This window comes from Larus michahellis, chromosome 17 (assembly GCF_964199755.1).
Source record: "Larus michahellis chromosome 17, bLarMic1.1, whole genome shotgun sequence".
Classification (NCBI taxonomy): Eukaryota; Metazoa; Chordata; class Aves; order Charadriiformes; family Laridae; genus Larus; species Larus michahellis.
Window position 1 is genome coordinate 1,207,283 of NC_133912.1, and position 13,081 is coordinate 1,220,363.

Here is a 13,081-nt window from a genome sequence, read left to right on the forward strand (position 1 = left end):
TCTGGAGAGGGAATAGCTGGTAGTGGGGACACTGGGGGGATACTGGGACTGGGGACAATGGGGCTGGGGAGAACTGGGGGGGCAGCAGGGACCATGGGGTATAATGGGGACAATGGGACAGGGGTATGGGGACACTGGGACTTGGGGGGGGGTATTGGGAGCACTGGGAATAATGGGGGATAACGGGGATGCTGGGCCACTGGAGGGTTAATGGGAGCACTGGGGGAACACTGGGGGTTCACTGGGGACACTGGGGCTGGGGGCACTGGAGCAATAATGGGAGCACTGGGAGGATAATGGGGGGTATTTTGGGACACTGGGGGGGGCAATTGGGGATACTGGAGAGTAACGGGGGGTTAATGGGGATACTGGGGCTGGGGACAGTGGAGGGATAATGGGGGTAGCGGGGACACTGGGGGGATACTGAGACTGGGGACAGCAGGGCTGGGGGTGCTGGGGGGGGCAATGGGGGACACTGGGGGGACAATGGGACTGGGAGCACGAGGACATAATGGGGACACTGGGGCATAATGGGGACACTGGGACTGGGGGGAGGGTGGATATTGGGGGCACTTGGGCTGGTGGGGCAGATATTGGGGACGCTGGGGGTGGGGAAACTGGGGGCCCCCTCATTTAACCCCCCAGCACGCTCATCATCCAGCCCTTTTATTTCTGCGGGCCACAAGATCAACTTCCAGCTTCCCCAGCGCCGTGCCTCAGTTTCCCCAGTGCAGTCTCTGAGTTTCCCCAGCGCCGTGCCTCAGTTTCCCCCCCCCCCGTCCCCCCCCATCACACCACCCCGTCCTCCTCCAGCGGTTCCCCCTCCACCAGCCTCCTACACCCCAACCTCCGCAGGTCCAAGCTCTCGTACCGGCCCTTCACCACCAGCTCGGCCACCGCCCGGCCGGCGGCGGGCGCGTGCTGTAGCCCGTGGCCACTGAAACCGGCAGCTAAAAAGAGATTTTCTAAGTTGGGGTGAGGCCCCAGCACCCCGTTGCGGTCGAAGGCGTTGTGGTCGTAGTAGCCCGCCCAAGAACTCCGGAGACGGAGGGATGAGAAAGCCGGGACGCGACGAGCCAGCTTGGGCCAGATTTGCTCCTGGAAATAATCGTGATCCACCGAGAGATCGCCCGGATCCGGCTCTTCCTCCTGGAAAATGGAATGGTTCGGGATGGAAGGGACCTCGAAGACCATCTCGTTCCACCCCCCTGCCCTGGGCAGGGACACCTCCCACCAGCCCAGGTTGCTCCAAGCCCCGTCCAACCTGGCCTTGAACCCCTCCAGGGATGGGGCAGCCACAGCTTCTCTGGGCAACCTGGGCCAGGGGCTCACCGCCCTCACAGCCAAGAATTTCTTCCCAATATCTCATCTAAATCTCCCCTCTTCCAGTTTCAAACCCTTCCCTCTCGTCCTCGGCAACTTCATCCACCGATTCCCTCAGGAACCGCAGATGCATCTCCTCAGGTCCCATGGACTTGAGCACCTTCAGGTTCCTCTGATGGTCTCCAACCTGATCTTCTCCTACTGTGGGTGGTTCTTCATTCTCCCGATCCCTGCTTTTGCCTCCGGCGCCTTGGGCATGTGGTTAGAGCCCTTTGCCGAGGCAAAAAAAAGTCATGGAGTCCCTCAGCCTTGTCCATATCCCGGGCGACCAGGTCTCCCGCTTCCTTCTGGAGAAGGCCCACATCTTCCCTCGCCTTCCTTTTGTCTCCAATCACCCGTAGGAGCTTTCCTGGTGGCCGCGTTCCATCCCAGCAGGGCTTTAGCGTCCCTCACCTGCTCCCCGGCCGCTGGGACAACCTCTCTGGATCCCTCCCAGGCCACCATCCCAGGCCACCTCCCAGGCCACCATCCCTCCCAGGCACGCTTCCACCCTCGGAGGCTGAGGTTCTCCAGGACCTCCTTCTTCACCCAGCCGTGAGGGACCCCCCCCGCCCCCCGCCCCCCGTGGACTCACCTCGGGGGGGCTCATGCCGCCCAGGTAGTTGCCGGCGATGCCGTCGCGGCGAAAATAAGCGCCGGTGGTGTCGATGAGGAAGGGGCAGGAGAAGCCGGGGCCGTCAGGGCAGTGCCAGGAGTACACATACCTGCGGGGATTGTGGGGCGGAGGGGGGGCACCCCCAAAAAATATAGAGCTGAGGGGTTCAGGCCGCACCCCGCTCCCCCCTCTCCACCAAGCTGGGGGACTTGGGGGGGGTGGGATGTGTCCCCCCCTCCAAAAAAAACAGCGTGGAGGGGTTCTCATTGCTCCCCACCGGAGTGGAGGGGTGGTGGGTGCTGGGATGTGTGTGTGTGTCCCCCCCCCCCGCAGAAAAAAAGGACTAAGGGGTTCACCATCCCCTTGCAGATGGAGGGGTGGGGGGTGTTGGGATGTGTCCCCCCCCCCCTCAAAAAAAAAAAATAGCGTCGATGGGTTCATATTGCTCCCCACCAGACCGGAGGGGTGGTGGGTACCAGGATGTGACCCCCCCCCCAGAAAAAAAAAAAAAAAAAAGGCTTTAAGGGGTTCACCATCCCCTTGCAGATGGAGGGGTGGGGGGTGATGCGCTGCACCCCCCCCCGTGTGACACCCCACCCCCCCCCCCAAAAAATGCACCAAGGGATTCGCTTGCCCCACCCCCGCCCCTTGAAGCTGGAGGGGTGGTGGGTGCTGGGATGTGACCCCCCCAACTCTGACACCCCCCCCAAAAAAAAGCACCAAGCGGTTCATGCCCCCACCTTGCAGATGGAGGGACCAGGTGCGCCCCCCCCCCCCCCCACTGCTACACCCCTCCAAAAAAAATCCCCCAAGGGCTTCGGCCATCACAGAGGGGCTGGTGGGTGCTGGGATGCCCCCCCCCCCAAAAAAAACCCACCAAGGGGTTCACCCCCCTGGAAAAAAAAGGGGTGCTGGGCTATGCCCCCCCCATGGGCTTCACCCACGACAGAGAGCTGATGCCACCATGTGTCCCCCCCACTGTGAACCCCAAAAATTGCCCCCCGCCACCCCGCACCTCTTCCTGGGTTGGATGGGCAGGGGGGGGCACAGCCCCCCCGGCAGCCCGGCCCTCTCCAGCAGCTGCCCGGCCCAGGCGCCGGCGGCGTTGACCACGATGGCGCAGGCGACCGGTTGGTACTCCAGGCTGTCCGGCACGTGGATCTGCACCGGGAGCCGGGGGGGTGTCACCCAAACTTGGGGGGGATGGGGGTGTCGCAGACACTCGTGGTGACCCCCCCCCGCCTCCCAGCATGGGGTGGGGGGAACACACGCACTCACGTGGACGTATTTGATGCGGGCGGTGAGCGGCGTCGGTCCCTGCGGTGGCATCGTGTCCGAAGCCGAGGTGATGAAACCTGGTTTGGGAGGAGGGCGGGGGGGGAGAGGCGTGAGATGGGGGGGTCCCAGGGGTGTGTGGGGGGGGGTACCCCGCTGTGTCGTCCCCCGTCCCCCCCCCCCGCCAATCTCACCTCGCACCTCCCCGGAGCAGCTCTGGACCCCCAGGGATATGGCTTTGCGCCGGAAAGCGTTGAGGAGGGTCCAGGGGTCGAACCAGCCTTCATCCTCCAGACCTGGGGGGGGGGAAGAAAAACACATTGGCGGGGGGGGGACACACATACCACAGTGTGACCCCCCCAAAAAAATAACCTGGGGGGTGGGTGGACCCCCCCTTCCCCAAATAAAGTGGGGATGAAGGATGAACCCAGCGGGATGAGGATGAGGATGGAGATGAGGATGGGGATGGGTGATGGGAGGGGGGGGTCCCCATGCCCGTCCCCCCCGTCCCCCCCCCCCCAGTACCGTAAGACGCCAGGGCCACCTCCTCCGTGTCTATCCAGGGGAATTTTGCCTTCAGCTGGGTGGGGGACAGCAGGGCCACCTGCGCCCCTTCCTCCCTGCGGACGGGCAGCATGCAGGGGGGGTGGGGGTGTCAGGATGAGACGCCCCCCCCCCCCAAAAAATAAACCCCCCCACCTGTGTGTCCCCCCCACCTTTGGAGCTGGACGGTGGCCTCCAGCGTGGCAGCGCCCTGCGGGGGGGCGAGGAAGAGGTACCCCGAAGGCTGGAACTGGATGTCGATGGGGGGCTCGCTGGGGACCCCGAGGTGCTCCTGGAAGCGGCGTGGTGGGGGGGGGGGGGGGCACCCCATTGAGTGGAGCTGGACCCCCCCATCCATAAATAACACATTCTCCCCACCCCCCCCCCACCCCCGTCAAACATAGCCCCACATACGTTGATGTCGCGGAGGAAGCTGGCGGAGTAGCGGGACATCTGGATATTTTCCGGGAGGGAAAACTGCTGCCGGATCCCCCCCACCGACAGCACCGTGGAAGCTTGGGAATACTGAAGGAGACACCCCCGTCCCGTCCCGTCCCCCCCCCAAAGAATGAAACCGGGGTTCAAGGGTGGGGGGGGGGGGTCCCCAAGGCCGTATCCCACCCTGGGGGGGGGGGGGGGGGCGGGGGGGTGTCTCACCGTGGGGTCCCGCTCCACCACCAGCACCCTCATGCCGTGCCGCCGCCGGCCCTCCAGCGCCTTCAGCCAGTAGGCCACCGACCAGCCCACCACGCCGCCCCCCACCACCACCACGTCGGCTTCCTCGGGGGGCCGGGGGCCCGGGGGGGTCCCCGGGGGGGTCCAGCCCCCCTCCATACCCCCCAACGCCGGCACTTGAGCCTTCAGAGTCTGCCCCAGGCGCTCCAGGCTCTGTCCCAGCTCTGCTGGGAGATTGGGGAAGGGCGGGGGGGTGGGGGTGGGGGGCTGCCAGGGCTAGGCACAGCTGGCAGCCCCCCCGGGACCCCCCCCATTTCCCTCTGAGACCCCCCCCACACTTCCCTCTGTATCCCCTGGGAACCCCCTAGGACTGTCTGGGACCCCCCCCCCCGCCCCCGGAGCCCCTCCAGTTCCCTGGAGACCCCCCAGGCCTCTCTGGGACCCCCCCAGAACCCTCCAGGACTCTCTGTGGCCCCCCCCAGGACACCCCCGCCATTCCCCTGGGATCCCCCCCTCCAGTCCCTCCTGTGTCCCTCCAGTCCCCTCTGGGACACCCCCCCCCCTCCAGCCCCTATCCCCCCCCCACACCTTTGATCCCCCTCCCCATAACCTGTGCACCCCCCCCCCAGACACCCCCCCTACCCAATTCCCCCTGGCAGCCCCTCTCCGCCCCCCCCCCCGCCCCCCCCCCAGTCCCCTGGGACCCCCCCACAGCCCCCCCAGACCCCCACCCTCCCTGGGACCCCCCCCATCCCTTTGACCCCCTCCCCATTCCCTGCAAACTGCCACCCGCCAGACAGCCCCCCCCCCCCCAGTTCCCCTCCATCCGCCTCCCCAGGCCGCTCTGGGACCCCCTCCAGTCCCCTGGCACCCCCCAAAGCCCCTCTGGGACCCCCCCATAACCCCCCCAAGACCCCCAGCGATCCCCCTGTCCCTTTGGCACCCTCCCCATTCCCTGCGACCCCCCTTCCCCCCCAGACACCCCCCCCCCAATTCCCCCCGGGACCCGCCAGGACCCCTCCTCCGTCCCCCCCCCAGTGCCCTGGGACCTCGCCAAAGCCGCTTTGGGACCCCCCCATTAACCCCCCCAGACCCCCCATTCACTGGCAGCCCCCCCATCCCTTTGACCCCCTCCCCATTCCCGGCGAACTGCCACCCCCAGACACCTCCCCCCTCCCAGTTCCCCCCGGGACCCCCCCCTCCGCCTCCCCGGTCCCCTCTGGGACCCCCTCCAGTCCCCTGGCACCCCCCAAAGCCCCTCTGGAACCTCCCCGTGACACCCCCACACCCCCTCTTCACTGGGAACCCCCATCCCCTTGACACTCCCCCCCCGCCTTCCCCCGTGACCCCCCCCCCCCCGTGCCCCCGGTGCCCAGGAGTCCCCCGTCCCCCCCCGCCAGGGTCTCACCGCGGAAGATGTCGGAGCAGAGGGGGGCGGCGGTGCGGAAGGGGCGGCCCGGGGACCCCCCCGGGACCCCCCCCGGGGTCCGTGTCCCCCCCCGCGGGCGCAGAGCGAGCCCCCAGCGCAGCATGCCGCCTGGCCACGCCCCCTCGTCAAGCCACGCCCCTCCCACCGAGCCACGCCCCCCTCCGTCACACCTCCGCCTCGCCCCTCTCTCGCCGCCGCCACGCCCCTTCCCGTCCCCTCCGCCAATGGGAGCGCGGCGGGGCGGCACTTCCGGCGGAAGTGCGGCGGGGGAGCAGTGCGACGTGTGCGCGGAGCCGGGCCCGGCGCCGCCGCCGCCGTCGCCATGCTCGACTTCTTCACCATCTTCAGCAAGGGCGGCCTCGTCCTCTGGTGTTTCCAGGGCGTCCGCGGGCCCGCCGCCACCGCCCCCGTCAACGCCCTCATCCGCTCCGTCCTCCTACAGGTGAGGGCGGGGCGGGAGGGGGGCGGACGGGGCCACCGGGGGAGGTTGGGCGGGACCATCTACCTGAGGGGAGGGGGGCTGGATGGGACCATCGGCACGGGGGGTGGGATGGGGGAGCTGTGAGGGGGCCGTGAGAGGAGATGGAGAGGCTGTGAGGGAGCCGGAGGGTCTATGAGGGGGGCTGGAGGGGCTGTGAGGGGTAACGGAGAGGCTTTGAGGGGGCTGGAGGGGAGGTGGGGGGTAACGGAGAGGCTTTGAGGGGGCTGGAGGAGCTCTGAGGGGTGATGGAGAGGCTTTGAGGGCGCTGGAGGGGTTGTGGGGCTGTGAGGGGGGATGGAGGGGCCGTGAGAGGTAACAGAGAGGCTTTGAGGGGGCTGGAGGATCTGTGAGGGGGGCTGGAGAGGAGGTGGGGGGTGATGGAGAGGCTTTGAGGGGGTTGGAGGGGCGATGGAAGGCTTTGGGGGGGACTTGAAGTGCTGTGGGGGCAGTGAGGGGGGCTGGAGGGGGGCGGTGAGGGGTGATGGAGAGGCTTTGAGGGGGCTGGAGGGCCTGTGAGGGGTAGTGGAGGAGCGGTGAGAGGACTGGAAGGGCTGTGAGGAGCCGTGAGGGGGGCTGGAGGGGCTGTGAAGGCGGCTGGGCGACCTATAAGGGGTGCTGGGGCAGCTATGAGGGGTGCCAGGCCACCTGCAAGAGATGCTGGACCCCTTTTTGGGGAGGGTGGGGGTCAGCGGGGGGTGACAGGGATGATTTTGGGGTCTCCTCGCTGCTGGCGCCCCCCCCCCTTGTGACAGTTCCTCTCCTCTAGGAGCGAGGCGGCAACAACTCCTTCACCCATGAAGCCCTCACCCTCAAGTACAAACTGGACAACCAGTTTGAGCTGGTGTTTGTGGTGAGTAACCTCCTTCCAGCCCTGAAACCCCCGAGGGAGAGGGGGTTGCCTGCAAAAAAAGGGGTGTTCAAATGTGGCTCGGTTGGAAAAAAGCTTCCTAAAGTGGGGAGGCTTTCCGCTGCCTTCCCAAAATCTGACGGGGAGCCGTGGCTGACCTGGCGAGGAGGCTTGGGAAGACGAGCAGCTCCTGCGTCGAGAATGGGAAGGTTTTTCCTGGCGTGGTGTTTTTTTCCTCCTTCCCGTGCCAGCAGCTGCCCGCCTTCCCAGCGGGGAAACTGAGGCCCATTCAGAGCTGAAACGGCACGGTGGGGCTCATACGTTGGGAAAAACCCGGTCTGAAAACAGGGGGAACGGTTACGGTTTAAGCAAATGGGTGATTTAATTGCGTCAGGCTGGAGCTCGCCTCCCAGCACTGGTTTGGCTCCTGGTTCTGGGATTTTGGGGGCGCGATGTGGCAGTGGAAGGGTGTCGGGGAGCCGAGTGCCGATCCTGGCGTAGCCGCTTCCTCCCGAGGGAGCGCGGTGGACTTGGAGGGTGGATGGGGGTGTCTCTTGGTCAGAGGCCCCTGCGCTAGCAGCTTATTTTAATCATCTGCGATAGGATTAAAACTCATTCAACCTCAAATAGGAGCTGTACAGGCTGCTACGTTCTAATAAAACTTTTTACTTTGACCAGATCTATTTAAAAAAAGCCAGAAACGTGTCGTCCTCTTTACTTTTGAGAATGTTTTAACGCTCTCGCTTTCAGTCTGCCCTTATCTTTCTAAATCCACACAACCTTCGGCGTGTGCCTAAAGATAAGCAAACACCTTGCTGCTCTTTTGCTACGTGTCTTTGTTGCCATGAAACAGTCAAGCCATTTTTATTAGCGTCGCCTTTTAAAGCGAACCTCAGGGCTGTGCCGTTTTATTTTCCTGTTTTTTGAGAGCATATTAAAAGCTCAGGAGGCCAGACTAGAAACCGTAGCCTAAAGCCTGCCGGAATTAAAGAGCTCCGTATCAAACGGAGAGGTTTTTGCTTCCTTGCCAGCTAGACGCTGCAGTTAAATCAGCTGAAAGAGCAACGTCTTTTCGCTGTGCTGCTTTGCAGGTGGGGTTTCAGAAGATCCTGACTTTAACCTACGTCGACAAGTTGATAGACGACGTTCATAAGGAGTTCAGAGACAAGTATCGCAATGAGTTCCAGCAGAAAGGCACCCTGGGCCTCCTAAACGGCACCTTTGATTTTAAAGACGACTTCATGCGCCTCCTCCGGTAGCAGAGCCTGGTTTTCTTTTTTTTTTTTTTTTTTTTCCTCCGGTTTCCATTTAGAGTGGAAATAGACGGCGGGGGTGTGGGGGGAAGAGCTGAAATTCAGGCTAACGGGCCACCTCCCCGCAGGGATGCAGAGGAGAGCAGTAAAGTCCGAGCTCCCACGGTAATGAAGACGTTTGAGCAGTCTCTCAAGTCCCAGAAGACTGTCAAGTGTATGATAGAAACCCGAGGGGAGAAACCAAAGGAGAAAGTCAAGAACAAGAAGAACAAAGGTTCCAAAAAAGAGGGTGAGTTGATGGGAGAAAGATATGGCGGGGGGAGAATAAATATTCCAGAGCTTTCCCGGTCCTCTCGTAGCACCCAGACGCTGCTCTGAGTTCGTGTCGGGGCTCTTTCCGTCAGGGATTGAAGCTGTCGCGACGCCTGGTAAAGCATCGGCGGGTGACAAGCAGCCCTCCGCAGCCGGGGAGAAGGAGGAGCTGACCAAGGATGAAATCCTGCAGAAGAACCGGGAGGAATTCTTCAAGAGACACATGAAAGCAGGGGAGAAGTCCAGGTCGGTCACGAGGACGCGGTCGGTCTACTTCAAACCAGCTTTTCCTGGTGTCCCTCAGCCATGGCCGAGTCTCTCTTTCGGTGACACCCGCATCCTTGCTTTCCTCGACATTATTCCTTTTTCCTTACTTCACTGCTCGCCGGGGAGACTGGGAGAGGGCGTCCTGGGGGAGGGGAAATAGAGCCTGATCCCTTCCCTGGGAGAGGCAGAAACCCAGCGCGTGCCTGGGAGAGGTCCGGACCTCTTTTTGCTGAGGCTTTGCTGCTGTGAGCAAAGGGCAGCGGCGCATCGATGCCTGGCTCGAGCCAAAGCGGCCTGATGCAGGGTTAAAGTTCAGATAAACTCTGGAGACTCGGAATCAGCCAGGTTTAGCCTTAATTTCTGCCTTTTTTGGGGTAATCCAGGCTTTTAGTTTTCACGCCTTCTAAGGTGCCGCTTCACTGCACTGAACAAAGCGTGTTTCTGGTCTTTATTTCGGCAGATCTCCAAAGCCCGAGGCACAGAAGGAGAAGGGGAAGAAGCCTCGAGTGTGGGATCTGGGGAACTCTAATGCCAAAGTACTTGATTACAGTAACTCCGCTACCAACGGCAGCGCGGAGGCTTGTCCCGTGGAGGAATTTGACCCTGATATAGTAAGGAAAAACGGGGTCGCTCCGCTTTAGTGCGTTGTTCTGGGATCAGCTGGGCGTTGCAAACCCAGCCTGGGCTCCCCGGTTGGCTGAGAAAGTGCTAGAAACGGGGACGGCAGCGCCCAGCCCCTAAAGCTGCTGCCTAAAATGTATTTACTCCAGCTGCAGGCGGCGCTGGAGGGCTTGAGCAAAGATCTCCGCCGAGCTGCCTCTGCTGCCAGCGACAGCTCTTGTGGCAGGGGGAGATAACGGTAAGCGGCTGCCGATTTTTTTTCAATGTGCCTCTTTTTTCCCCCGCCTCGCAGGCCCTGGGAGATCGAAATCGTGAGCCCGGCCGCCTCTACGACCTTGAGTATGAAAGCGATGATGAAGCTGAAGAGGAGAAGGTTATTCAGAACCCTTCGAAACCCAGGTAGAGGCTCCTGCAGCCCCTGCTTGCCACGCGCTGCTTGGTTTCTCTCCCAGTCTAACCAGTAACGCAGTGGGGACAAATTGGTGTGTTCGGCAGCTGCGTGGTGGGCTCTTCTTGCGTTTGGTTGTGGCGTGCCCGGTGGGACTTGCTCCTCAAACCCAAAGATAACTCCTCTGCTTCTCCGCAGCACGAAGAAGGGTGGCCTGGGAGGCATGTTTGGCATGCTGAAAGGCCTGGTGGGCTCCAAGAGCTTGACGAGAGAGGACATGGACCCCGTACTGGAGAAGATGAAGGATCACTTGATCGGTATGTCTGGATCCGCTCCGAGAGGGGCGGTTTGAGGTGGTTCCCCGTGCTCCGTCGGGTGGGCGCCCACAGTTTGGGACGTTCTTGCCCACAGGAAACTGTGGTTCCTGCCTCGCCTCTGGGGAGCCCTCAACAGTGCATCAAAAGGGGGGGGCAGCGGTCTAGACTGGTGGGGATCCTGCACACCGACTCCATCCTTCCCTTGACGCCGATGTCTGGCGTGCGCAACCTCCTCAGCAGCGCTAACTTTCCCCCCCCCCCTCTTGTCTTTTTTCTCAAAGCAAAAAACGTGGCAGCTGAGATTGCGGTGCAGCTCTGTGAATCGGTGGCTAAGAAACTGGAAGGGAAGGTGATGGGAACGTTCACCAGTAAGTGGCCGCCTGGCCTCCTGGCTTGTGGTTTGGGCCTCAGGAGCGTTCCCCAGGCGTGACGGCTTCTCTTTCTATCTCCTCCTTCCCAGCGGTGACCTCGACAGTGAAGCAGGCCCTGCAGGAGGCTCTCGTGCAGATCCTGCAGCCCCAGCGCCGCGTGGACGTCCTCCGCGACGTCATGGATGCCCAGCGCCATCGCCGACCCTACGTGGTCACTTTCTGCGGCGTCAACGGTGTCGGGAAGTCCACCAACCTGGCCAAGGTAGGACATGGTCCTCCTGGCTCTCTGGGATCAGCGCTGAGGTCGGGCTGCGGCTCCTAACGGGCTTTTTTTGATCTCTTGCCACCTGCAGATCTCGTTCTGGCTCATCGAGAACGGTTTCAGCGTCCTCATCGCTGCCTGCGACACCTTCCGCGCGGGTGCGGTGGAGCAGCTCCGCACCCACACCCGTCGCCTCAACGCCCTGCACCCTCCGGAGAGCCACGGCGGGCGGACCATGGTGCAGCTCTACGAGAAGGGCTACGGCAAGGACGCCGCGGGGATCGCCATGGAGGCCATCTCTTACGGTAGGTGAAAAACTGGTGGTGAGAGAGGCTGTTTTGGGGCCGTATCCTGCTTAATGTTGCCTCCACCTCTCCCCAGCTCGGAACCAGGGCTTTGACGTGGTGCTGGTGGACACGGCGGGCCGCATGCAGGACAACGCTCCCTTGATGACGGCGTTGGCCAAACTCATCGCCGTCAATGCTCCCGACCTGGTCCTGTTTGTTGGGGAAGCGCTGGTGGGAAACGAGGCTGTGGATCAGCTGGTGCGTGTTTTCTTTCCTGAAAGATCGGGGAGGGGGGAAAACCTGCTTCAGCAGGTTTTATCAGAGATTTGGACAGTGGCAGCGCCACAAATGTGTTCCTCGGATCCATTCTCTCCCTCAGGTCAAGTTCAACAAGGCCCTGGCTGATCACTCCATGGCCCAGACACCGCGTCTCATCGACGGGATTGTCCTCACCAAGTTCGATACCATCGATGACAAGGTAGGGAGACCGTCGAGATGGCTCCGTCCGGAGCTTCCCGCTGGTGACCGGGAGAGACGGGAATTGTCAAACACGGGATTTGCAGGCTAACGGTGCCGCTTGTCCTCGGCAGGTCGGCGCCGCCATCTCCATGACCTACATCACGAGCAAGCCCATCGTTTTCGTTGGTACCGGACAAACTTACTGTGATCTGCGAAGCCTTAACGCCAAGGCCGTGGTCGCAGCGCTCATGAAGGCCTAAAAAAAACCCACCAAATCGCTGTTTGCAGATGTCCGAGAAGAACATGCTTTACCCCCGTTACCGACTAGTCTTTCCCGTGTAGTGCAGAACAGAATGAAGGGATACCGGCGCCAAGGTTGTTTTGTTGTTTGGTTTTTTTTTTTTTTGGATAAAACCCCTTTTATCCAGCAAAACCCCTTCCCCTGGCTTCCTTCATTCTGTTTTAAGTGACGCAGGCTCCCTCGCGGGGAGGCTGAATCCAGAGCTTTGTATTGTTCGTGCTGCACGGGGATGGGGGGAGCAGCGCAGCGCAAGGACCTTGCTGTGCTTTTGGAGGGATTTGAAGGCGTTTTTGGGGAGTTGCTTTTGCTTTTTAGACCAGCTTAGGGAGGACAGAGGGATGACTTTTGTCAGGGGCGAGCAGGACAGGCGCCGCTTAGCGGCAGCGGTAGAAGATCTGGCTGTTAATGTTGCTGCTAGTGGCGGCTCCACCGAAGCTGATGATAAACCAAAAATGGCAACGGCCTGCGCTGGGCTGGAGGGGGAGATGCTAAATTGCCTTAAAGTCCCCGTTTCTGTCGTTGCCGGGACTCCGGAGCAGGGTACCCGGACAGCGTGAATTTGGGTAGGAGCTGGAGAGCTGTGGCAGCTTGGTCCCATAGGGCTAACGGCGGCCGGAGAAGGAAAGCAGCGTGTCCCTGCCTGGCTCCTGCCCGCTGGCCTCAGTGTTATTTGCTAGGAAAAAAAAAAAAAAGCAAAAAACAAAAAACCAAAACCAACCCAATTAATACTGGAAGATAACGGTGGCTGCTTGCTGCTTTCCTGCACCCTTTCTTCCCCCCGCCCCGACTTCGAGTGCCTCTTGATCCCGGTCTGAAGTGCTACACTGAATAATACAAAACTCTCTTACGATGTCTTGTAGCTCTGTATCGCAGATGTGCTCTAGTGCAATAAATTGAATGCTGTCTGCTAAGAGACATAATTTATATAAAATAAACTTCATAATTTGTTCTCTGTGTATAAATACCTTGCCCCCAGCCAGGAGCTGTTTCCTCGGGCGTGTAAATCACACACCAG

At 61.6% G+C, this 13,081-nt stretch overlaps 2 protein-coding genes across 3 annotated transcripts; one reads left to right on the plus strand and one right to left on the minus strand.

Annotated features, from left to right (window-relative positions):
• Nucleotides 1-656: 656 nt before the first annotated feature.
• Nucleotides 657-6,022, minus strand: FOXRED1 (FAD dependent oxidoreductase domain containing 1). Of its 2 annotated transcripts, XM_074561051.1 has the most exons (11): nucleotides 5,880-6,022; nucleotides 4,454-4,695; nucleotides 4,211-4,321; nucleotides 3,970-4,088; nucleotides 3,779-3,873; nucleotides 3,448-3,549; nucleotides 3,257-3,333; nucleotides 2,994-3,139; nucleotides 1,958-2,087; nucleotides 1,484-1,593; nucleotides 1,015-1,149 (listed from the first exon to the last, which is right to left on the minus strand). In XM_074561051.1, the coding sequence occupies exons 1-10, from the start codon at nucleotides 6,001-6,003 to the stop codon at nucleotides 1,522-1,524; spliced, it is 1,218 nt and encodes a 405-aa protein (XP_074417152.1). In that variant the 5' UTR covers nucleotides 6,004-6,022; the 3' UTR covers nucleotides 1,015-1,149; nucleotides 1,484-1,521. The 2 variants fall into 2 exon arrangements, with proteins under 2 accessions (XP_074417151.1, XP_074417152.1); XM_074561050.1 differs by lacking the exon at nucleotides 1,484-1,593 and having other exon boundaries at nucleotides 657-1,149.
• Nucleotides 6,023-6,148: 126 nt separating this feature from the next.
• Nucleotides 6,149-13,028, plus strand: SRPRA (SRP receptor subunit alpha). Its single transcript, XM_074561324.1, has 14 exons — nucleotides 6,149-6,342; nucleotides 7,148-7,231; nucleotides 8,320-8,483; nucleotides 8,610-8,770; nucleotides 8,886-9,039; nucleotides 9,521-9,671; nucleotides 9,974-10,080; nucleotides 10,268-10,386; nucleotides 10,668-10,754; nucleotides 10,847-11,019; nucleotides 11,111-11,324; nucleotides 11,401-11,564; nucleotides 11,686-11,784; nucleotides 11,897-13,028. Exons 1-14 carry the CDS (start codon nucleotides 6,223-6,225, stop codon nucleotides 12,023-12,025), a joined length of 1,926 nt encoding a protein of 641 aa, XP_074417425.1. The 5' UTR covers nucleotides 6,149-6,222; the 3' UTR covers nucleotides 12,026-13,028.
• Nucleotides 13,029-13,081: the final 53 nt, after the last annotated feature.